The sequence below is a fragment of the Coregonus clupeaformis genome, chromosome 3, assembly GCF_020615455.1.
Source record: "Coregonus clupeaformis isolate EN_2021a chromosome 3, ASM2061545v1, whole genome shotgun sequence".
NCBI classification, from domain to species: Eukaryota; Metazoa; Chordata; class Actinopteri; order Salmoniformes; family Salmonidae; genus Coregonus; species Coregonus clupeaformis.
In genome coordinates this window covers 43,795,548-43,822,142 of record NC_059194.1, presented here as the reverse complement: position 1 = coordinate 43,822,142, position 26,595 = coordinate 43,795,548, and the positions used below count along the sequence as shown (strand labels likewise).

Here is a 26,595-nt window from a genome sequence, read left to right as displayed (position 1 = left end):
CTTGGTGTTCTCTGGCAAATGCCAAACGTCCTGCCCGGTGTTGGGCTGTAAGCACAACCCCCACCTGTGGACGTCGGGCCCTCATGCCACCCTCATGGAGTCTGTTTCTGACCGTTTGAGCAGGCACATGCACATTTGTGGCCTGCTGGAGGTCATTTTGCAGGGCTCTGGCAGTGCTCCTCCTGCTCCTCCTTGCACAAAGGCGGAGGTAGCAGTCCTGCTGCTGGGTTGTTGCCCTCCTACGGCCTCCTCCACGTCTCCTGATGTACTGGCCTGTCTCCTGGTAGCGCCTCCATGCTCTGGACACTACGCTGACAGACACAGCAAACCTTCTTGCCACAGCTCGCATTGATGTGCCATCCTGGATGAGCTGCACTACCTGAGCCACTTGTGTGGGTTGTAGACTCCGTCTCATGCTACCACTAGAGTGAAAGCACTGCCAGCATTCAAAAGTGACCAAAACATCAGCCAGGAAGCATAGGAACTGAGAAGTGGTCTGTGGTCACCACCTGCAAAACCAGTCCTTTATTGGGGGGTGTCTTGCTAATTGCCTATAATTTCCACCTGTTGTCTATTCCATTTGCACAACAGCATGTGAAATTAATTGTCAATCAGTGTTGCTTCCTAAGTGGACAGTTTGATTTCACAGAAGTGTGATTGACTTGGAGTTACATTGTGTTGTTTAAGTGTTCCCTTTATTTTTTTGAGCAGTGTATATACTGAGATCATGTGACAGATCATGTGACACTCAGATTGCACACAGGTGGACTTTATTTAACTAATTATGTGACTTCTGAAGGTAATTGGTTGCCCCAGATCTGATTTAGGGGCATCATAGCAAAGGGGGTGAATAGATATACACGCACTACTTTTCCGTTATTAATTTTTTAGAATTTTTTGAAAGAAGTTATTTTTTTCATTTCACTTCACCAATTTGGACTATTTTGTGTATGTCCATTGCATGAAATACAAAATAAAAATCTATTTAAATTACAGGATGTAATGCAACAAAATAGGAAAAACAGCAAGGGGGTTAAATACTTTTGCAAGGCACTGTACAGGGGGTACCGGTACAGAGTCAATGTGCGGGGGCACAGGTTAGTCGAGGTAATTGAGGTAATACAGTGGGGAAAAAAAGTATTTAGTCAGCCACCAATTGTGCAAGTTCTCCCACTTAAAAAGATAAGAGAGGCCTGTAATTTTTATCATAGGTACACGTCAACTATGACAGACAAAATTAGATTTCTTTTTCCAGAAAATCACATTGTAGGATTTTTTATGAATTTATTTGCAAATTATGGTGGAAACTAAGTATTTGGTCAATAACAAAAGTTTCTCAATACTTTGTTATATACCCTTTGTTGGCAATGACACAGGTCAAACGTTTTCTGTAAGTCTTCACAAGGTTTTCACACACTGTTGCTGGTATTTTGGCCCATTCCTCCATGCAGATCTCCTCTAGAGCAGTGATGTTTTGGGGCTGTCGCTGGGCAACACGGACTTTCAACTCCCTCCAAAGATTTTCTATGGGGTTTAGATCTGGAGACTGGCTAGGCCACTCCAGGACCTTGAAATGCTTCTTACGAAGCCACTCCTTCATTGCCCGGGCGGTGTGTTTAGGATCATTGTCATGCTGAAAGACCCAGCCACGTTTCATCTTCAATGCCCTTGCTGATGGAAGGAGGTTTTCACTCAAAATCTCACGATACATGGCCCCATTCATTCTTTCCTTTACACGGATCAGTCGTCCTGGTCCCTTTGCAGAAAAACAGCCCCAAAGCATGATGTTTCCACCCCCATGCTTCACAGTAGGTATGGTGTTCTTTGGATGCAACTCAGCATTCTTTGTCCTCCAAACACGAGGAGTTGAGTTTTTACCAAAAAGTTCTATTTTGGTTTCATCTGACCATATGACATTCTCCCAATCCTCTTCTGGATCATCCAAATGCACTCTAGCAAACTTCAGACGGGCCTGAACATGTACTGGCTTAAGCAGGGGGACACGTCAGCACTGCAGGATTTGAGTCCCTGGCGGCGAAGTGTGTTACTGATGGTAGGCTTTGTTACTTTGGTCCCAGCTCTCTGCAGGTCATTCACTAGGTCCCCCCGTGTGGTTCTGGGATTTTTGCTCACCGTTCTTGTGATCATTTTGACCCCACGGGGTGAGATCTAGCGTGGAGCCCCAGATCGAGGGAGATTATCAGTGGTCTTGTATGTCTTCCATTTCCTAATAATTTCTCTCACAGTTGATTTCTTCAAACCAAGCTGCTTACCTATTGCAGATTCAGTCTTCCCAGCCTGGTGCAGGTCTACAATTTTGTTTCTGGTGTCCTTTGACAGCTCTTTGGTCTTGGCCATAGTGGAGTTTGGAGTGTGACTGTTTGAGGTTGTGGACAGGTGTCTTTTATACTGATAACAAGTTCAAACAGGTGCCATTATATACAGGTAACGAGTGGAGGACAGAGGAGCCTCTTAAAGAAGAAGTTACAGGTCTGTGAGAGCCAGAAATCTTGCTTGTTTGTAGGTGACCAAATACCTATTTTCCACCATAATTTGCAAATAAATTCATTAAAAATCCTACAATGTGATTTTCTGGATTTTGTTCCCTCCGTTTGTCTGTCATAGTTGACGTGTACCTATGATGAAAATTACAGGCCTCTCTCATCTTTTTAAGTGGGAGAACTTGCACAATTGGTGGCTGACTAAATACTTTTTTGCCCCACTGTATGTACATGTAGGTAGAGTTAGAGTGACTATGCATAGATAATAAACAGAGTAGCAGCAGCGTAAAAGAGGGGGTGGCGGGGGGGAACAATGCAAATAGTCTGGGTAGCCATTTGATTAGCTGTTCAGGAGTCTTATGGCTTGGGGGTAGAAGCTGTTAAGAAGCCTTTTGGACCTAGACTTGGCGCTCCGGTACCGCTTGCCGTGCGGTAGCAGAGAGAACAGTCTATGAGTAGGGTGGCTGGAGTCTTTGACCATTTTTAGGGCCTTCCTCTGACACTGCCTGGTATAGTGGTCCTGGATGGCAGGAAGCTTGGCCCCAGTGATGTACTGGGCCGTACCTCTGTAGTGCCTTGCGGTCGGAGGCCGAGCAGTTGCCATACCAGGCAGTGATGCAACCAGTCAGGATGCTCTTCTCTTTTTGAGGATCTGAGGACCAATGCCAAATCTTTTCAGTCTCCTGAGGGGGAATAGGCTTTGTCGTGCCCTCTGCACGACTGTCTTGGTGTGTTTGGACCATGATAGTTCGTTGGTGATGTGGACACCAAGGAACTTGTATCTCGCAACCAGCTACACTACATCCCCGTCGATGAGAATTGGGGTGTGCTCGGTCCTCACATCCTCACAAGGTAAAGTGCTTATTGTTTAGAAGTGTCTTGCTGTGTAGTTTGAGGGGCTCTACACTGTCTGAGAAAGTTATTTTTGTTCTTCAATGCCCAAGTTTGACCAAAATGATGGAAAATATAATTTTGCTTTATATATGCATGACCTATATGTTTATTCCATAATCTAAGTATGTACTGTATGTATGTATGTAAATAGTCAGTTTGGTCAGAATTTGTGACTATCCCATTTGGCTGCTTGTACATTTTATCCCTTAAAAATGACATTACAGTTTCAATATCTCTGGGCCAGAAAGTCAGATTCTTACGAGGTAAAGTTTGTCTGGTTGAGTGGCGTCTCCTGCAGTTTTCTCAAAGGGTCTACATCAGGGCTCTCCAACCCTGTTCCTGGAGAGCTACCACCATGTAGGTTTTCATTCCAACCCTAATCTAGAGCACCGGATTATAAAATTTAGCTGGTTTATAAGATTAATCAGGTTAGTTACAACTGCGGTTGAAGAGAAACCCTACAGGAGGGTAGTACCCCAAGAACAGAGTTGGAGAGCCCTGGTCTACATCATCTGAGAAGGGTACTTGGTGGTGCTACAGACCATAACTATAGCTGAAAACATCAGAATTTTCAACCTTTCTGTATATTTGCATGTCTTAAAGCATAAAACTGTATGGAAGGTAACTATTAATGCATCCATTCCATAGTATAAGTGTTTATGTTTGATAATCCCCTCAGTTCTTGTTGAGAATTTCAGGATATTTGACCTAAATCTATTACTATTTTCATTATGCACATTTTTACCAGAGTCGACCTTTAACCCATTGAAAATTGCCTTAGAAATCTCAAATGAAAGTGTTATCCAGCCTAACTTTGTGTATCACCCCATCATTGTTTGATCGTGCATAGATGACAGCCTTTAACAAGCAAAAAATACATAAAACATTTCCAGGTTGGCTGGTCTACTATAGGGAAAACAGATGGCAATGTCAAGAAAAGTACATTTGTGTAAAAAAAGAAAATCTGTTACTAATTTGCAAGAATAATGTACATACAAGGCGGGCAAAAGAGAACAAAATGGGAATGTCACAGAAAAATGTTGACCCTGTGCAAAACTGAAAAAAGTTTCCACAGCGAAGTAGAAACATTTTTGAGAAATGGCGCTTGCCAAGAAATCAACTCAGATTCTGTACGAGGGAATGTGTTTATTTACAGGTATGGCATTAAAATGCAGTGAACTCCACAGCTTGTTGTTCAAGCCCACTTCATACTCTCCCTGTCTCACTACTCAGTCAGTCTACCAGTTTTTTTTTATATGAATCCCACACACTTACATTATCTACAATTTACTGCTCCATATGAAGATAAGTTGTTTCTGATTCCATAAGAGTTAAACATTTCATAATAACAACCATAATAATACTATTTGTTTTGGCAAAGTGTGGGGAATATTTCAGTTCAGCCACACTATTGATGATGTCATCGTAGTCACGTGATCAGTGAACTCACTGCAGGCTGTAGGTCTGCTTCCTGTCATGGAGGTCAAAGGTAATGAACAGCGAACGGGGGTCCTTTTTGTTTTTGCGTACGGTGATCCGTCCCTGAAGCTCCTCCCCTAAAGAGGAAAACCACCAATAAAAGTGAGAGACTGAGCACCAACCTTTGACTTCTGTTCACCTGTATTGGAGCGCTGCGGGGTGCAGTTTCCCCTAGGAACTGATCTAGGATCAGCTTCCCCTCCCCCAATCCTAACCTCGACCATTAATGGGGAATATGCTACACTGACCCAAAATCAACGTATTGGAGCCTCACATCTCTAGAGTCTAGAGGCAGAACCTCTCCTAGGCAATAGAGAGTAGGGCTATTCAGTTACAGTCCCGGAGTGCCACATCAACATCAGCACGTTGAATGAACTCCCAGGCCAATAATTCAATAAATACATTCATTGATCAGAGTAAAATGGATTAAATCAAGGTACTCCAAAGCGCCAATGTGTTTGTGTGGGAGAGAGCAAGTGTGTGTGTGTGTGTGTGTGAGAGAGAGAGAGAGAGAGAGAGAGAGAGAGAGAGAGAGAGAGAGAGAGAGAGAGAGAGAGAGAGAGAGAGAGAGAGAGAGAGAGAGAGAGAGAGAGAGAGAGAGAGAGAGAGAGAGAGAGAGAGAGAGAGAGAGAGAGAGAGAGAGAGAGAGAGAGAGAGAGAGAGAAGAGAGAGAGAGAGAGAGAGAGAGAGAGAGAGAGAGAGAGAGAGAGAGAGAGAGAGAGAGAGAGAGAGAGAGAGAGAGAGAGAGAGAGAGAGAGAGAGAGAGAGAGAGAGAGAGAGAGAGAGAGAGAGAGAGAGAGAGAGAGAGAGAGAGAGAGAGAGAGAGAGAGAGAGAGAGAGAGAGAGAGAGAGAGAGAGAGAGAGAGAGAGAGAGAGAGAGAGAGAGAGAGAGAGAGAGAGAGAGAGAGAGAGAGAGAGAGAGAGAGAGAGAGAGAGAGAGAGAGAGAGAGAGAGAGAGAGAGAGAGAGAGAGAGAGAGAGAGAGAGAGAGAGAGAGAGAGAGAGAGAGAGAGAGAGAGAGAGAGAGAGAGAGAGAGAGAGAGAGAGAGAGAGAGAGAGAGAGAGAGAGAGAGAGAGAGAGAGAGAGAGAGGAGAGAGAGAGAGAGAGAGAGAGAGAGAGAGAGAGAGGAGGATTTCATTCATACCCCCCCCCCCAAAAACGCTAACCTCCCCTGTTATTGTAATGGTGAGGGGTTAGCATGTCTTGGGGGTATGATATTTGTGCGTCTAATTTTCTCACTCATCATTATTCACAATTCATTCAGGTTTATCCGTAATCATGGTAGCATCCACATTAATGTAGAAGTGTTTAGAAACATATCATATTCTTATTTACAGTAAAAGTGACTCCAAATTGACACAATACATTATTTACCATTCATTTCTATTGAGCACCATAGATTATTATCTGAAACACAACCAAAACAAACAGCAAATGCATCCAAAAAAATTGTAGTCACAAGCTTGATGTAGTCATTGCGTGCTTTGAATATGGTACCAACTGCTTAACTTTTTACTACTTTAATAGGCATAAGTGAATTTGTCCCAATACTTTTTTGGGGTTCTTTTTTTTTTTGGGGGGGGGAGGACTATGTACAAAAAATGCTGTAATTTCTAAACGGTTCAAACGATATGGATGAAAATACCCTCAAATTAAAGTTTGCACTTTAACCTCAATCATTGTATCATTTCAAATCCAAAGTGCTGGAGTACAGAGCCAAAACAACAACAAATGTGTCACTGTCCCAACACTTTTGGAGCTCACTGTATATGTGCTTTGGTGTGTGCCTATGAATGAGAGAGATTGAGCGTTTGTGTGTTTGTGTGTGAGTGAGAGAAAGTGTGTGTGAGTGAAAGAGAAGGTGTGTGTGTGCAAAGCCAGATGGCGTGCAGAACATCACGTGTTTCAGTATGATTGCACACCGCAGCGTGCTGGCAATACAGGGGGGCCAGGAGGAGAAGGTGATGATTACAACATATAATCACTTTGATTAACTTCACGTGTGTCTGCCGGGGGTAAATTAATGTTTACCCAATCGGAAAACAAGTCCTCCTCTACCCCCCTCTCTGCCAGGCATTCCCTATTACTGGAGGTTAGAGGAGGACATAGAGAGAAAAAAAAACGCTGACGGTGGCATTTTCCCGAGCGAGGCTGCTGCTGCTGTTGCCGATGACTGTCTCATTTGAACTGTCACCGTGGCGACACCGTCAACGTAGCGAAGTCGCTGGGCGCCAAGCTCTGAGGCTGTCACTCCATTATAGCGGCGTGAAGCACACACTGGAGCAGAGCAAGCGGAGGAGAGTTTGTGTGTGTGTGGGGGGGGAGGGTATGAGAGTGAATATGTGTGTATCAGTTTCTCTGTGTATTAACAACAGGGTCATTCTTGAATTGTGGTGACATTTGGGCATGGCATTTTGGAAAATTGAACTCTTCCCATCCTAAATCAACTAATATGGTAGTTTCATGACTTTAAATAATTGTTACCAGTATTAATCACTTTGATTAACTTCACGTGTGTCTGCTGGGGGTAAATTAATGTTTACCCAATCGGCAAACAAGTCCTCCTCTACCCCCCTCTCTGCCAGGCATTCCCTATTGCTGGAGGTTAGAGGAGGACATAGAGAGAAAAAAAAACGCTGACGGTGGCGTTTTCCCGAGCGAGGCTGCTGCTGCTGTTGCCGATGACTGTCTCATTTGAACTGTCACCGTGGCGACACCGTCAACGTAGCGAAGTCGCTGGGCGCCACGCTCCGAGGCTGTCACTCCATTATAGCGGCGTGAAGCACACACTGGAGCAGAGCAAGCGGAGGAGAGTTTGTGTGTGTGTGTGGGGGGAGGGTATGAGAGTGAATATGTGTGTATCAGTTTCTCTGTGTATTAACAACAGGGTCATTCTTGAATTGTGGTGACATTTGGGCATGGCATTTTGGAAAATTGAACTCTTCCCATCCTAAATCAACTAATATGGTAGTTTCATGACTTTAAATAATTGTTACCAGTATTATAACATTGTGCCACTGCAACCAGTAGGAGTACTAACACCAATGACAGTAACACCAATGACACAATTTAGGTCATTTAGGATTTTCTTAAAGTAATAATCCTGCAAAATATCTCACTTTTAAAAATTCATATTCTGTTAAAGGGATACTTCCCCAGAGTCAGATGAACTCTTGGATACCATTTTTATGTCTCAGTGTCCAGTATGAACTAGCGTTAGCACAATGCCTGGAAGGGTCTCTTTGACAAAATCCCAAAGTATCTCTTTAACTCATACATAGTATGAAAATGTATGCACTCACTAACTGTAAATCGCTCTGGATAAGAGCATCTGCTAAATGACAAAAAAAATACAATAAAAAAAAATATATATGTTGTTGACTCATTCTATACTCGTATTTGTGACCAAAAAACACATCTGAGAAAAAACACAAAAAACCCTACCTCAAAGTTGTATCTCAAACAGTCTGTTCCTAAAATGCTTGCTACTTCCTCATATAAGGTGACGTCACGTTGGCTCATTGGCAGAGCTGGCCAATCAGCTATTTATATATATATACAAACACATATTCACACACTAGCGGTCAAAAGTTTTAGAACACCTACTCATTCAAGGGTTTTTCTTTATTTTTACTATTTTCTACATTGTAAAATAATAGTGAAGACATCAAAACTATAAAATAACACATATGGAAAGTGTTAAATAAATCAAAATATATTTGATATTTGATATTCTTCAAATAGCCACCCTTTGCGTTGATGAAAGCCTTGCACACTCTTGGCATTCTTTCAACCAGCTTCATGAGGTAGTCACCTGGAATGCATTTCAATTAACAGGTGTGTCTTCTTAAAATTTTTTGGAATATCTTTCCTTCTTAATGCGTTTGAGCCAATCAGTTGTGTTGTGACAAGGTAGGGGGGTATACAGAAGATAGCCCTATTTGGTAAAAGACCAAGTCCATATTATGGCAAGAACAGCTAAAATAAGCAAAGAGAAACTACAGTCCATCATTACTTTAACATATGAAGGTCAGTCACTACGCAAAATGTCAAGTACTTTGTAATTTTCCTCAAGTGCAGTCGCAAAAACCATCAAGCGCTATGATCAAACTGGCTCTCATGAGGACCGCCACAGGAATGGAAGCCCCAAAGTTACCTCTGCTGCAGAGGATAAGTTCATTAGCGTTACCAGCCTCAGAAATTGCAGCCCAAATAAATGCTTAACAGAGTTCAAGTAACAGACACATCTCAACATCAACTGTTCAGAGGAGACTGTGTGAATCAGGCCTTCATGGTCGAATTGCTGCAAAGAAACCACTACTAAAGGACACCAATAAGAAGAAGAGACTTGCTTGGGCCAAGAAACACGAGCAATGGACATCAGACCAATGGAAATGTGTCCTTTAGTCTGGAGACCAAATTGGAGATTTTTGGTTCCAACCGCCATGTCTTTGTGAGATGCGATGTGGGTGAATGGATGATCTCCGCATGTATATTTCCCACCGTAAAGCATGGAGGAGGTGGTGTTATGGTGTGGGGGTGCTTTGCTGGTGACACTGTCTGTGATTTATTTAGAATTCAAGGCACACTTAACCAGCATGGCTACCACAGCATTCTGCAGCGATACGCCATCCCATATGGTTTATGCTTGGTGGGACTATCATTTGTTTTTCAACAGGACAATGACCCAACACACCTCCAGGCTGTGTAAGGGCTATTTGACCAAGAAGGAGAGTGATGGAGTGCTGCATCAGATGACCTGGCCTCCACAATCCCCCGGCTTCAACCCAATTGAGACCGTTTGGGATGAGTCGGACGGCAGAGTGAAGGAAAAGCAGCCAACAAGTGCTCAGCATATGTGGGAAGTCCTTCAAGACTGTTGGAAAAGCATTCCAGGTGAAGCTGGTTTAGAGAATGCCAAGAGTGTGCAAAGCTGTCATCAAGGCAAAGGGTGGCTATTTGACGAATCTCAAATCTCAAATATATTTTGATTTGTTTAACACTTATTTCATAGTTTTGATGTCTCCACTATTATTCTACAATGTAGAAAATACCAAAAGTAAAGAAAACCCCTTGAATGTGTAGGTGTGTCCAAACTTTTGAATGGTACTGTGTATATATATATATATATATATATATATATATATATATATATATATATATATATATATATATATATATATATATATACATACACACACACTACCATTCAAAAGTTTGGGGTCACTTAGAAATGTCCTTGTTTTCGAAAGAAAAGCAATGTATTTGTCCATTAAAATAATATCAAATTGATCAGAAATACACTGCAGACATTCTTAATGTTGTAAATGGCTATTGTAGCTGGAAACGGCTGATTTCTAATGGAATATCTACATTGGCGTACAGAGGCCCATTATCAGGAACCACCAGTCCTGTGTTCCAATGGCACGTTGTGTTTTCTAATCCAAGTTTATCATTTTAAAAGGCTAATTGATCATTAGAAAAACCTTTTGCAATTATGTTAGCACAGCTGAAAACTGTTGTGCTGATAAAATAATCAATAAAACTGGCCTTCTTGAGACTAGTTGAGTATCTGGAGCATCAGCAATTGTGGGTTCGATTACAGGCTCAAAAATGTCCAGAAACAAATAACTTTCTTCTGAAACGCGTCAGTCTATTCTTGTTCTGAGAAATGAAGGCTATTCCATGCGAGAAATTGCCAAGAAACTGAACATTTCGTACAACGCTGTGTACTACTCCCTTCACAGATCAGCGCAAACTGGCTCTAACCAGAATAGAAAGAGGAGTGGGAGGCCCCGGTGCACAACTGACCAAGAGGACAAATACATTAGAGTGTCTAGTTTAAGAAACAGACGCCTCACAGGTCCTCAACTGGCAGCTTCATTAAATAGTACCCGCAAAACACCAGTCTCAACGTCAACTGTGAAGAGGCGACTCCGGGATGCTGACCTTCTAGGCAGAGTTGCAAAGAAAAAGCCATATCTCAGACTGGCCAATAAAAAGAAAAGATTAAGATGGACAAAAGAACACAGACACTGGACAGAGGAAGACTGGAAAAAAGTGTTATGGACAGACAAATCGAAGTTTGAGGTGTTCGGATCACAAAAAATAACATTTGTGAGACGCAGACCAAATGAAAAGATGCTGGAGGAGTGCTTGATGTCATCTTTCAAGCATGGTGGAGGTAATGTGATGGTCTGGGGGTGCTTTGATCAAGTGGGAGATTTGTACAGGGTAAAAGGGATCTTGAAGAAGGAAGGCTATCACTCCATTTTGCAACGCCATGCCATACCCTGTGGACGGCGCTTGATTGGAGCCAATTCCCTCCTACAACAGGACAATGACCAAAGCACAGCTCCAAACTATGCAAGAACTATTTAGGGAAGAAGCAGTCAGCTGGTATTCTGTCTATAATGGAGTGGCCAGCACAGTCACCGGATCTCAACCCTATTGAGCTGTTGTGGGAGCAGCTTGACCGTATGTTACGTAAGAAGTGCCCATCAAGCCAATCCAACTTGTGGGAGGTGCTTCAGGAAGCATGGGGTGAAATCTCTTCAGATTACCTCAACAAATTGACAACTACAATGCCAAAGGTCTGCAAGGCTGTAATTGCTGCAAATGGAGGATTCTTTGACGAAAGCAATGTTTGAAGGACAAAATTATTATGTCAATTAAAAAACATTATTTCTAACCTTGTCAATGACTACATTTCCTATTCATTTTGCTATATTTCCTATTCAAATTCCTGAATTGTGATAAAATGTTACTGTAGCTAGCTAGCTTATGGAGGAAGCATTCCCTTCAGCATTGTGTGTGCATTAGCTGGTTAACATCACTTTGTTTCATATGAAGTAACTGGCTTAGAGCTAGCAAGCTAATGGACACATTTAAGCTAGTATTCATGCACATTGTCAAACTTCAGAAATACTTCTCCTTCACGCACAAAACTCCTTAGCATGATGTAACATAGTGGAACTAACACTCCATCTGCAAAGATGTATTGATTTAGCTTTGATTCATTCTGGTGTTTTGAGGCTACGCACTGGGATCTATAAAAGGCGGTATACCTGTGAGAAAGTGGTAAATCAGGGACTGTTTGAAAGGTCATATAAACATTGCCTTAAAAAAATACCATGTTTTTTTTTGTCTGAAATAGGTATAAATGTGAACCAAAAATGCAGGAAAAAAACTAAACCAGTGTTTTATCGTAAGTTCACAGTATCAAGACTCACGACTCAGGGGCTAAATTAAAAGAGTGGAATCTTTTTGGGGAGGCTCCAAAACCTATCCATCACCCCCTTTACACGGACGCACTGGCCTGGGAGCAAGCTGTAGGAACAAGATATTTAGCAAATAAATAAACATTGACTGGGCAGGCACTTTTAATTAAAGACAACTATGCAGAGGAGGGCTGGCAGAAAACAATGCTGATTCCTCATTCAATGACTGCGTCCCGAATGGCACCCTATTCCCTAAATAGTGCACTACTTTTGACCAGAGCCCTATGTGTCCTGGTCAAAAGCACTATATAGGGAATAGGGTGCCATTTGGGAAACATCCAAAGTGAATGTGAATCTATTCCGTGTCTATGTGAAAACCATTATATTTCTCCTCTCCTCTGTCACAAAGCCAATGAGCTGGGTCACAGCCTGAGAATCACTCACCCACAGGAAGAGGAAATAAGGTCACTAAGAGAGGGCGGGACCCCGAGATTTTAGGTTTTTGTCTGGGGTCTTGCTCCATTTTGGTTTGTGTCAATTACCCCCGCAAGTTGATATTTGTTATGTGTTGACAGATCTGAAAGGACTGGACAGGACACCATATTGCTCGCACCTATCCAGAGAACACCGTAGCAAATATTTTTTGAAAAATAAAACAAAAATGAGCAGATTATCATTTATTTTACTGTCTAGACTGATGCAACTTGTTGTTGGCTATGCTCCCCGCTTGTGCCATCAAACCCCTCCAACTTATCCAGAATGCCGCAGCCCGCCTGGTGTTCAACCTTTCCAAGTTCTCCCAGGTCTGCTCAAGCGTGCAGCATCCCTCCTTGCTGGTCCATAATTTAACATTGTTATCAGGAAATATTCCTAAAGTGTGGAAATCAGCTTATGTGCTGCCACTACATAAGGTAGGTGATTTGTTGTGATCTTGACAACTATACTCACATATCAAGGCTTTCTTGTCTAGCTAAGATTCTTGAATCCTTGGTAAATGTGCAACTTCTTTCTTTTTTTAAAATCTGTGAACTCTATTTTGAATGTACATCAATCAGGGTTTAGACCAGTACTATTACTGCAACCACATCAGTTGTAAATTATTTGTCAATGCTTTAATGCTAAGATGAATATGTGCTGCCCTATTTATCAATTTGTCTAAAGCTTTTGATACAGTCGATCATTCTACCTTACTGAGTAAGATGTCTGTGTTAGGCCTTGGCACTGATGCCTGTTTGTGGTTTCAGAATGAAACTTGGTGACAGAACCTATTATGATAAAATGTATTGAAGTACTTAAAGAGGTACCCCAGGGTTCGATTTTGGGGCCATTGTTGTTCACGTTGTATATAAATGACATTGGAAATACTGTTAACACCTGTAACATTAAACTCTACGCAGATGACACAGTTATTTATTCCTGTGCCTCTTCAGTGCAGCAGGCCACTTGTGACCTTCAGCATGATTTTGACTCAATCCAAAAATCACTTACTGATCTTAAATTAGTGTTAAATGCTGTTCTCTAGGTTTCGTAATGTTGACCCGGAAGACTTGCGTATTTGCACTCCAAATGGAGCCCAAATTGAGCAAGTTTCTCACTATAAGTACTTGGGTATCTGGATTGATGACAAGTTGTCTTGTAACACACATTGAAAACTTGACAAAGAAGCTGAAATCTATAATTTTTTTAAATATACAAATAAATCCTGCCTCAGTTCTGAAATGTCACCAAAGTCTATTAATTGTAATAGACTATGGTGACATTATTTATATGCACGCGGCAGCCTCCGTTTTGAAAACATTGGACTCAGTATTCCATTCACCAATACGTTTTATCACTGGGGATGGTTTTAGGACTCATCATTGTATTCTTTACAAACATGTGGGATGGACCTCTCTGTCTGTAAGAAGAGAGCTGCACTCGCTTTTATTTATTAACAAAGCAGTCTTGCAGAAAATTCCTCTGATACATTTTTAAATGTACAAATGACCAAACCTGTTCTTAGGGATGGATAACTCTGGAGATCCCTTTGGTCCCCACAGAATTGGGAAAATCTGCTTTTATTTTTTTTGCCCCTTATGTGTGGAACAATATACAGAATTCCTTGCAATGAGATATTCTGGTGCCTTTCAGGCATTTTAAATTATTGATTGGAGACTTTTATGTTGCCGATTGCGATTGCTTTTCTTAAATATGTTTAATGTAGTGTATTATGTGTTTTATTATAGTATGTTTTGTAGGGCTGTTTATATTTATATGCTCTTCTCTGTAATGGCACCCCAATGGTGGAACCAGCTTCCCCCCGAAGCTAGGATAGCAGAGCCCCTGCCCATCTTCCGAAAACATCTGAAACCCTACCTCTTCAAACAGTATCTTAAATAATAAAACAGCATATTTTTTATTTCATTAAATTTTACGAAATAGACCATCTGACTTTGCAGCTGGCCTATCTAGCGGAAATCGTTCAGTTCTGCCGCCAGGGCAAGATTCATGACAATAAACGTCAACCTGCCAAGAATGTGCAAATACTGAACATGACCTGTTTTTTTCAGATGAATAACGAAGGGCTGGGAAAAGGGGCAAGGGGCTGAAATGGAACCCAGCCTCACAACCCCTTGGGTATTGCTCAGAGCTTATACCGTAATAATAATAATAATATGCCATTTAGCAGACGCTTTTATCCAAAGCGACTTACAGTCATGCGTGCATACATTTTTGTGTATGGGTGGCTTGAGGGGAGCCAGAATGGGAAGGCAGGCTATGCAGGGGTATGCTACAGTAAGTATGTGTCCCAAATGGTACCCTATTCCCTTTTTAGTGCACCACTTTTGACCAAGGCCCATAGGTTTTGGTCAAAAGTAGTGCACTATATAGGGCAAGGGGTATTCAACTCTTACCCTACGAGGTCCGGAGCCTGCTGGATTTCTGTTCTACCTGATCATTAATTGCACTCACTGTCTAAATCAGTCCCTGATTAGAGGGGAACAATAATAAAACGCAGTGGCCTGACCAAGACCAATTCTTTTTGGAGCAAAATGCAGACGTGGCACTGACGTGATCTACAGGAAACTTTGCAGAGTGATTCATTTTTAGCAGACATCGATTAGAAGTAGCAAATGTTGCACGCACACAAAATATACAGTTCGTTTTTCGAGGACCACACTGAAAAAGGGTTGTTTAATGTTTGCATGCGTCATCATGTGCACTTTTAAGCTGTCATTTTTTTTGTATCCCCATTTTTTTTTTACATGAATAAAATCAAGCACGTACGCATGCACACACACACACACCTCCCTTTCCAACTTCTCCCAAGGCAGAACAACTTCCATCTATTCCCCCCAGCACTGCAGTGATGTGCACAGCAGCAGCATTTCAACCTAGTCTCCCTCTCTCCCCCTTTCTACATAACTCTCTCTCTCCCTCCTCTCTTTCTGTCTAAGAAGAGGTGGTAGAGGAGGTGTAGTCAGGCAGTGTCAGGGGGTCGTATATATCCTGAGCACCTGTCTGAGCAGTACATAAAGCAGACATGGGGAATTACACCCTGCTGTCTGCCTGATGCAGCTCAGCTCCTCAAGGACCTTCAGCACTAAAACAGGGGGGAGAAAGTGAGAGTTCGAGAGAAAGTGAAAGAATTCCATCAGTAAGAGGCACAAGAAGAAGACAGAAGAGTTATGGCAGGACACGGGGCACAGAGAGGACACTAGAGTTAAAGGGATGGAAGAAAGTGAATCGCCAGCCTATCGAAATCCGCAGCAACTCTCGCCCAGGTTTCAGGTCCTCTGATTGGTCTGAGAAACGGTTGAATCTATAGGATCATGGGACATCCTCGCAAAACGTATGACCTCGTTTCTTGAACAAACACCAAAGTAGGCAACAATCATTTTTGGTTAAAAAAAATCCCTAACCCTATGAAAATCCCACCTAATCCATTTCCTAGTAACACAAAACAGAGGAGCATGACAAATGATACTGCGTTTAATTTATTAACCTGCCAGCTCCGAGTAGTTCTCAGATATGTTTTGTTCCGGCCCACTGCGTGCTGTTTTTCTCTCTCTAAACACCAACATCTCTTTGTGTGTGCGTGTGTGTTGACTCACAGCCTCCCATGGTTAATTACTGCACTCATACAATCACATCTCATACGCTTCCGTCTCGCCATAGATAAATCACCGGACGCATGGAGCAGAGAGACATTAGCGTTGCTGCAGGTCAGGTTGTGTTTCTCCTCCCTTGTTGATTTAAATCAGGTGTGTTTCTTTGACAGCACTCTGTAAAATAAATAGGGACGGAAGTGTGTGTGTGAAGGAAGGAAATGTGGAAGTGTGTATGTCTTCAGGGTGACTTTGAGACGTTCGCCCTCACTGCACAGGACCACAGGGGAATGGCTAGTGTGTGCACACGCTGAGATGCATACGTGTGTGTGAGTATCAGTTATAAAGCAGGCTATAGAGGTTACAGGCAGCCAGTTAATGTTGTTAAAAACTCAATTTCGGCTTTAACATCCCGAGAGGAGGACTGGGACTGCCAGGGTGCTGGGGTGGAGCGAACGAGTTTCACCACTACATCAATAACCTCCCCCTCTATCTCTAAACTCTTAATTCCCTCTCACTTCCCTAAGTCTCTCTTACACTCTCTCCAGCCTCACTTCTTAATCAGATTCTCTCTTAAACTTAAACTCCTCCACCTGCTTCTCTTTCTACAAGGCCTCTTTCCCTCTATCCTCTTAACTCTCTTCACTCCTTAATTTTCTCTTCACTCTATAATTCTCACCTCTTTACTCGCTTTTCCCCTCTTAAAACGAAACTGTTCTTTCACCCTGAATGCATTCCAAATGCCACTCTAATTCCCTATAATCATGCCATATACGGTCCATTCGGAAAGTATTCAGACCCCTTGACTTTTTCCACATTTTGTTACGTTACAGCCTTATTCTAAAATTACAATCTACACACAATACCTCATAATGACAAAGCGAAAAACACTTTTTTAGATTTTTTTACAAATGTATTAAAATAAAAAACAGAAATACCATATTTATATAAGTATTCAGACCCTTTGCTATGAGACTTGAAATTGAGCTCAGGTGCATTCTCTTTCCATTGATCATCCTTGAGATGTTTCTACAACTTGATTGGAGTCCACCTGTGGTAAATTCAATTGATTGGACATGATTTGGAAAGGCACACACCTGTCTATATAAGGTCCCACAGTTGACAGTGCATGTCAGAGCAAAAACCAAGCCATGAGGTCGAAGGGATTGTCCGTAGAGCTCCAAGACAGGATTGTGTCGAGGCACAGATCTGGGGAAGGGTACCAAAACATTTCTGCAGCATTGAAGGTCCCCATGAACACAGTGGCCTCCATTATTCTTAAATGGAAGAAGTTTGGAACCACCAAGACACTTCCTAGAGCTGGCCGTCCGGCCAAGTAGCAATCGGGGGAGAAAGGCCATGGTCAGGGAGGTGACCAAGAACCTCATAGTCACTCTGACAGAGCTCCAGAGTTCCTTTACGGAGATGGGAGAACCTTCCAGAAGGACAACCATCTCTGCAGCACTCCACCAATCAGGCCTTTATGGTAGAGTGGCCAGACGGAAGCCACCCCACAGTAAAAGGCACATGAGTTTGCCAAAAGGCACCTAAAGGACTCTCAGACCATGAGAAACAAGATTCTCTGGTCTGATGAAACCAAGATTGAACTCTTTGGCCTGAATGCCAAGCGTCATGTCTGGAGGAAACCTGGCACCATTGCTACGGTGAAGCATGGTGGTGGCAGCATCATGCTGTGGGGATGTTTTTCAGCGGCAGGGACTGGGAGACTAGTCAGGATCGAGGGAAAGATGAACGGAGCAAAGTACAGAGAGATCCTTGATGAAAACCTGCTCCAGAGCGCTCAGGACCTCAGACTGGGGTGAAGGTTCACCTTCCAACAGGACAACAAATCTAAGCACACACCCAAGACAACGCAGGAGTGGCTTCGGGACAAGTCTCTGAATGTTCTTGAGTGGCCCAGCCAGAGCCCGGACTTGAATCCGATCGAACATCTCTGGAGAGACCTGAAAATAGCACTGCAGTGACGCTCCCCATCCAACCCGACAGAGCTTGAGAGGATCTGCAGAGAAGAATGGGAGAAACTCCCCAACTACAGGTGTGCCAGGCTTGTAGCGTCATACCCAAGAAGACTCAAGGCTGTAATCGCGGCCACAGGTGCTTCAACAAATACTGAAATAAAGGGTCTGAATACTTATGTAAATGTGATATTTCAGTGTTTTATTTTTAATAAATTAGCAAACATTTATAAAAACCTGTTTTTGCTTTGTCATTATGGGGTATTGTGTGTAGATTGATGAGTGGGAAAAAACGATTTAATCCATTTTAGAATAAGTCTGTAACGTAACAAAAGGTGTAAAAGGTCAAGGGGTCTGAATACTTTCCGAATGCTCTGTATAGAGGCAGACAGAGTCAGAACCGTGCACTAGGCCTATCTATCGGCAATCAAAAACTATCTCGCAATGGAATGCTGATGTAGAGAGAGAGAGAGAGAGATAATCCCACCATCATTGATGTGAAGCTGGCTTGCAGTCAAATGGCACTTTGTCTAGCCATACCATTCTATTCCTTAATCTATGCTTTAAACTGAGAGAGGAAAGGGAGGACTAATGTATTTCCTGCCGCTTCCCTTCTCTGTCTGCGTGCCAAATGTCACCCTAATTCTTTACAAAAGCATTAGAAACTCAGACTTTTGCTAATATGTTCAGTCTCCCCAAAAAGCTTGTCACAGCCGTAACACCTTTTATTTGCTTTATTTCTCCAATATGACAATATTTAGAAGTCTGCTTTTTGGGGTATACGCTCCCCCATGGGGTACTGTAGACACACACCTCAAACATTTCATTTATGTTTTGTCTGTCCATTCTGTGAGACATTTAGCTTGTGATTTTGTTTGTAATGGCACATCCATAACGCTGTAATTGCCCACGTATAACATATTTCCAGCTGAGTTGCTCTGTGTTGAGAGTGTTTCGTATGCAGGGCAGGGCCCATTCCACCAGTGCTGAGTAATGACAGAGGTAGGTGTGTGAGTGTGTGTAGCCCATTTCAGCAGTAGTGAGTGTCGTGATAATAGTGAGCTATGTGTGTGCACGTGTTTGTGTTTGTGTGTGTGTGTGTGTGTGTGTGTGTGTGTGTGTGTGTGTGTGTGTGTGTGTGTGTGTGTGTGTGTGTGTGTGTGTGTGTGTGTGTGTGTGTGTGTGTGTGTGGGGACCCGTTCCAGCAGTAGTGAGTGATCACAGCCTAACTCGGGGGTCTCATAACTCTGCTAACTGATGCCTAAGGAGAGCGGGTAAGTCAGCTAGCGCCAAATACAGAGAGCATTGAGCTAAAACCTCATTTACCTTAGGGCTGGAAGGCATTTGTGTGTGTCTGCTTGTTTGAAGAATGAAATGTGCATGCATGAGGCCAGCAGGATGTGTGTGTGTGTCCAGAGCGTTGATGGATCGAGAAGCACTACCGGAGCATTGTAGATTGTACCAAACTGATTTACTCTTCAAAAAGAATAAATTAAGAAAAAATAGAACAGTCACTACAAATCTCATTCTCACACACTCACCCACCCACCCACTCCCATCCCACACACACACACAGTGTGCATATGGCAGCGGCTGCTGTTATGAGTTGGGACAGACTGTCAGCAGATGCTAGTCGACCTTTCCACACCTTTTTTAACACTGCAGTGTCTTAACCCATTCTATCACTGAGGTGTCGCAACACCCTGCAATGTCTTACCACGTACGGATGTTGTACCATTTCTGGCAATGTTTTAATGTGTCTGCTTTTATGAGGGGGGGGGGCTAACGGACGCACTGCTGCTCCGCACCGTCTTTACACATTTCAACACTGCAGTGTCTCAACACATTCGAAAGCAGGACTGGCACTTAACTGACGGACGCATTGTGAACGTTGCGTTAATGTTGCGGGAGTGTCAGTGGGAGGACAGTCATCGTGGCTGTGGCTCTGGCCAGGGCTGAGTGGTGCTTTACGCAGGGACAGTTGATGTCCAGTCCCCATACAGGCCATTCATTACACTGGCCTCCTATCTGATGGTAGTGGGGGAAGACTGGACGGCATGGAGCTACGGTCCCAACATCACTGGACACATCCCTGATTCCCATTACGATAACGCACACAGGCCATCACATACAACACACACCATCGTTCACGATGTATAGTACTGTACATACACAAACGCACATGTTCTCGATGTACTGTACACCCACACACACACACACACAATCGTTCAAAACATAATGCATACACTCACACCATCGTTCACAATGTAATGTTCTGTACGTGTGCACACACACACCATAATTCACAATGTAATGTACTGTGCGTGCACACACACACCATAATTCACATCCTTCACACAGCTTCATACATATCACATCAGTAACAGGATCACTTCATAAAATCATATTTTAATTGGCTTAGTTATAAAATGTTTTGCTTTATATGTTCTGTTCAGTTATAAACGTTCCGTGGATTAGTACACGCTTGCTTGAGGTAAGCTATCAGATAAAGTTTTACATGGTATTTTTGATGACTGACTGATTCGTTTTGATCTCACTCTGTCTCTCTATACGTGACAGATAACTAGCGTTGCACACCCTGACTACATTAGCACCACAGACAGATTACCTGGCTCTCAGTATGATGTTAGAGGAAGATTGGCGTGTAAAAAATAACATCACAGGTGACAGCTGGGTGTGCGTGCCGTGCACCCACAATAGACAGACAGACATGTCCATACACGCACAAACATGTAGGCCCGTGTGCACGCACGCACGCATACACACACACGTCCCCACACGCACATTCAGGAAACCAGTGCTGTCTGGGATACTGACCTGCTTGTACAGGGATGGGATTTTCTAGCAGGAATACTGTCTGTTTCCAATGCGTCTTGGTGACCTGTGGCCCCGTGGAGAACATCACCTGTGATTCAAAAGCAGAAAACGTTATTTAGTCTTGGGCAACAGCAATCAACATGATGTACATGAACTTACAACAGTGAGGCAAAAGGATAACAACTCATTCCATTGTGACACTTCTATTTCTGTGTATTTCTGTGCCTCATCTAATAATTACACAACCGTATTAGAACATTAACCGGTCCCACACTCTTAAATCTTATAAATCTGTCCTTCTATCCTACTCATAGTCTTCTAAAGACTAGAGGTATTTAATTCACACATATAACCTTAGTTCCCATTATACGTGTTGTAGCGTTACATCTCAGCAGTTATGCTCACATTGCAGGTAAAATAGGACGTGCAATTAAAAGACATGTCGGCACGTCGCTCGCGGAGCATGGCATTGGCTGTTCCGAATGGCCGGCTCCGGTGGGTGCTTACATCAGCAATCATGAAATGCCCCAGCGTCGATTGCCTCCCAAGTACGTGGGGAACGCCAAAGCGTGAATGTAATTGGGTGGCCGTTAAACAGAAGGGCCGCTGCATGCTGTTTACCTTGTTGCCGCAGTCTCTGTCGAAGAAAATGTCAAAGTAGCCCACGATGGCCTGGAAATGAAATATGAGAGGGTTGTTAGAATGCAACATTACAACAACCCCGGGGCTGGACTTGTTTGGATAACCTGGGGCCCGTCCTAAATGGCACCATATTCCCTACATAGTACACTACTTTTGACCTATGAGGCCTGGTCAAAAGTAGTACACAATTTGGATCATTCTACAGAAGTGGTTCAAATTGTTTGAAAACAAATAACTCTTCAAGCTTAGGACATTTATTTTCATGATATATTCTAATTCATTCCAAGGCAAAAATGTATTTATGAAAATTAAACAATTACGTTTTTTAGTAATTTTTTTACACTATCATTTCAATAGAACATCTTGACCTAGTTAGTAGTTTTTTAAAAACTTTTTTTTCTTTCTGAAAAGTAATATCCCCACTTTGGATGTTATTACTGAAACAATTACTGCACCCCTTCCATCACGGCCATATAGTGAGTGCTCTGTCTGCCAACACTTTGAAGAAAATGAGTGAATAAGTTAGTAAATCTTCATGTATGGTTTTGGGACTACAATATATATTTTTGAGGATGTACAACTGTCCAAAGGTAGAGCTAGCTAGCCATATGCTAGCTATGGGGATACATTAATGTCCAAAATAGGTCTAAATTGTCAAAACCGAAACGGTCACAGACGAAAGAAATTGCTTAGTTTTGGTTATTAACATGATAGTTTTGGTAATTAATTATTGATTGTTAATCCACTGTATTTCTTTACATTTATTGAAAAAAACATTTTACTTTTCCCTGGAAGTCAGAGTAACGCACAGCATTGGACAAAACTCTCTTTGGCCTCAAATGGAGGACAAGATATAGTATACAGTGGACAAGGTCCTGAGCTTAATCCCTACACCTACAAAGGTTACACAGCGACACAGTGTACGACACAGTGTGCGAGAAGCTTGGTCTGTGAATACAGGGAAATGTGGCCATGGGTCAGAGCCTGATAGTGAAATGCTGAAAAGACTCTCATACAACAACATACAACAGACACGTTGTAATTGTTCTCATCACTTGGATTTCATTTGTTCTTACAGCCACATGAAACTGTCTCTACTATAAATGATTTTAAGGACTTTTAAAAATGGTTTTGTTACAGTGCTGATCATAATAAAGGTGTCCTTTGTGTTATGACTTGCAGTAAATTGCACTGATTCAATGTTGAAACTTACAAGACACGCACACAGTCTTCTGTTTATTCAATTCAATGCTAACAATTGGACATTGGTTTGTCCTTCTTACAACATAATTAATTAGATGCTTTGGTAATTCCATCAATCAATACGTTTCAGATTCACACAATCAAAATTGAACATTTTAAAGAGAACAATAAAATGTCTAAATTAAATGTAAAGGTTTTGAAAATCAGGTTAGAAGCATTGAGGCAACACAGTGAGCCAGCCACTAATGAGAGTTACATCACAGATGAAAGGGGAAACCCAGATAGGTCACGTAAAAACCTGAAGCATCTGGTGCGGGATTCCACACACCACCAAATATGGTGATAAGAGGAAGTCCAGTGGCAGGCAGAGGGAGAAGATGGAGCAAGATGAAACAGGGCCAACATTCTGCAAATGTTCTCATATATGAAACATCCAATCTCAATACAGTGTTCTGTTCCCAAAACTAAAATATGTTACGAACAGTGTTGTATACTTGATCCTTTGCCAAAGTTTCAAAAAAATGGCGTCGTTTGAAGAAGTACAAGAGTGAATTCGAGTTCTTGCACACGCACACTTCAGGGAATAGGCATTCCCCAACGAAAATATGCAAATAGATGCTAAATTGAGCCAATAGGATCTTGCTAGCTCGTGCTTGGATCTGCCCACCTCCTTGCTTGTTCTGCCCACTGTGCTTCATTGGCTCCCATTGTAAACAACGCCTCTGTCCTATTTTAGGTTAGTTATCATAATCTTTGGTTGCATGTTGTGGAACTCAAGTACAATAGAAACAACCAATGAATTGGACTGTTGTTCTCTTTTCAAGTGATTTCACCAATGATTTTCATGACCAGTGTAGACATTCCTTCCTCAGTAACGTCACACACTAGACAAGCATGGGTGGTGAGTTGTTAACACAATGTATATCTACATGTCATAGGATATGGACACCACGGTAAACCAAAATACATTATTTCTAGAGTGGGTGCTAAACCTTTGGCATTATCCCACAGCTACTGTGTGGGCAGTCATGGCTCGCTGATGAGGGGCAGTACTCAATAGAACCAGGGGTCCCCTTTCCGCAACACGGAGCCTTACATTTACACGGTCCCATGTGGTACACCTCACCTCGTCTCAGAGGCCTGTCGCTTCACAAAATAAATAAATTACTGGGCATATTTTGCTGACTGGCTAAAACCGGTGTGTTACACGAAATAAGCAATGTCTGCTTTTTGACGTGGTGACTACTAGGTCTAATTTCAAACAGAATAGACTCGGACACAGCCCATGTATTGTAAAGTGAGAGTCATTTCATGATGAAACTAAACCCTGTGTGTGTGTGTGTGTGTGTGTGTGTGTGTGTGTGTGTTATTGTTTGTATTACTCTTAAAGGGTAGGCCTATGTGTTTGTATACATGTAATGCCTTGGGTATTCTTGAAGGGTGTACAGTATAGATGTATATTGCACAGCCATTTATGAATAGAGCATTTTGTAATTACACTATTTCTATGAATTCATGGTGGGTGTTCATTTCAGTTCTCACATTTGTGAAGTAAATACATGACTGAGCCTTAAGCTATAAACAAACACTTGAGTGAAAAACAATTGACATAACTAAACAAATTGAAATCTCTCTCTCTCACACACACACACACACACACACCCTGGAGGTGACTGTTCTTTGTAGATGTGTGAGGTAAAAACGACGGCCCCCAGGCCAGTTTTCCTCTTGTTTCTCCCCCAACTGAAGGAAGAGAGTCACTCTATCAATCTCTAGAGCGCACTTGTAGTGGCAATGATGCAGAACTAATAGCTTTTAATCCTGACGCAGCTGACAACCTGGATGCCGGCTCTCGCAGACAAAGGGGACCAGAATCAATGCAAGGGGTGAGAAAGAGGGAGAAAGGGGAGGGAGAAATAGACAGGAAAAGAGCATGGCCGAAAAGGAAAGGAGAGTGAAACAGAGAGACAGTGAGTGTGAAATAGCGGAGGAGTCATGATAGCTTCCTTCTGAGAGGGTGGTGGTTGAACTTGGTGGGCCATGAAGCTAAAATATCCCTCAGGTACAGCAATCCTTGAAATTAGCAAGACCTTATCTTTAGTATTTACACCACACATCAGTATTAAAGGTATGGTTCAACACTCCCCTCTCAGGTATTTCATAGCAAGAGTGAATGTGTGCCCAGAGAAAAGGAGGCTGGACACACACACATAAACAAACGGTGGTCCATACTTCATAATCACAGGGCCGTCATCGACTCCATGTTCCACATACTCCTCAACGCCGCGTTATACAAATCAGCCTTTATCGATTCAGACAGAAAGGGGCGGGAACCTAGCACTATCGCTAGCACTGAGCCAGATTGGGAGAAACGGCCCAAAGTGGGAAAAAAGAGCATGTCAACCCAATGCAATTATGGTTTTTAATGAACGCCACAGGAACGCTCAGTCGCGAGGTAATTGGGAAATTAGGCCTAATTGCTCGTCAGGCAGAGTGGATTCACCTCTCGCTGGTTTTCGAGGCGGAGATCACCCTCGCCTCTCGTCGCCGATGACAACGCGTCAGAAGCGGGATTGACTGTCACCTCTGCATTGTTTTCAACTTTTTCGACAGGAGAGAGCGAGAGAGAGAGAGAGAGAGAGAGAGAGAGAGAGAAAGTCCATTAAAACAATCAAAGAAATGAAACTTGCAAACACCTCAGATTTTGTTCTATGTTTGGAAATGTCTGGTGAGTTGAGGGTTTAACATTATAAAGTGTGAGATCACAGGTTGCATTGGCAGCACTGCTCTTACCCGTACTCATAAAGTCTCTAGAATGCTTAACTTTCATAATCCTGACAAATACAATCTGCCTGAACAAAACAAATCAGCAACCTCTTAATACAGACAACTAAACCTTAAAACTGATAAATATACTGTATAAAACTACTAAATGATGAATTGCTCAACACAAACTACTACAACTTAGCCTAAACCTAATTTTGTTAACAAGACTGCCTTATTCCAGACTATAGGTTGCCCTTCATTCAACTGGATAAGAGGGCTGTTGAAACTGAGCAGTGATTTAGACTAGGCAGGATAGTCGCAGTGAAGATCTGGAGCTCCATAAGAGAGAAACATTCATCTTGACAATTAATGATAATTTTTTTTTTTAAACACTAGAAGGAATCAACTATATTCAGGGACTGAAAAACAATTACTCACTCAGAATAAGATTACAAAAAACAAATGATGCTGTTTAAATTATATTAAAAACACCTACAGATACTGTATTTCTGAAAAATAAAAATAGCATGTCAGTGCAGAAAGTAAAATGGAATGGAAGAATGAAAAAATGAAAAGGAAATGCTTCCAAACTGGGATAAATAGGCTTAATTCCAGCTTAATCAGCTCAAAGCTTCACTACTGTAATGTGAAACACCAAAGACTGAAGCAGAGTACAGGCTTAGTTAACCATGGTCGGCAGCCAAAAATAAGACCCCCACAAGGCTGCTACACACGAATACTACAGCCTACCCACCTCTGCATAGGTTAGGGAGAGAGAGAGGGAGTGAGAGAGAGAAATAGAAGGAGAGAGAGAGAGAAAAAGAAGGTGGGAGAGAGGCCAGGAGGGAGTGAGAAAGGGGGACGCTGAATGAGAGAGAAGGAGGAAAGACACACACAAACTGCGAAAACGGGAGAAATCAAATGAGCGCTTTTTATTTTCATCAGTGTTTAGCCTTCGGCCCAGGATCTGTCGGGGATAAGTGATGAC

General features: G+C 42.4%; 1 protein-coding gene across 2 annotated transcripts in view; it reads right to left on the bottom strand.

Annotated features, from left to right (window-relative positions):
• Positions 1-4,526: 4,526 nt before the first annotated feature.
• Positions 4,527-26,595, bottom strand: part of LOC121579072 (protein arginine N-methyltransferase 3-like) — a 128,324-nt gene continuing 106,255 nt past the window's right edge. For both annotated transcript variants that reach the window (XM_041893341.1, XM_041893339.1), the window contains exons 14-16: positions 21,618-21,668; positions 20,997-21,084; positions 4,527-4,951 (exon numbers count right to left, since the gene is read on the bottom strand). In XM_041893341.1, coding sequence (XP_041749275.1) covers positions 4,842-4,951; positions 20,997-21,084; positions 21,618-21,668 — 249 coding nt within the window. In that variant the 3' untranslated portion in view covers positions 4,527-4,841. The remainder of the gene's footprint in view (positions 4,952-20,996; positions 21,085-21,617; positions 21,669-26,595) is intronic.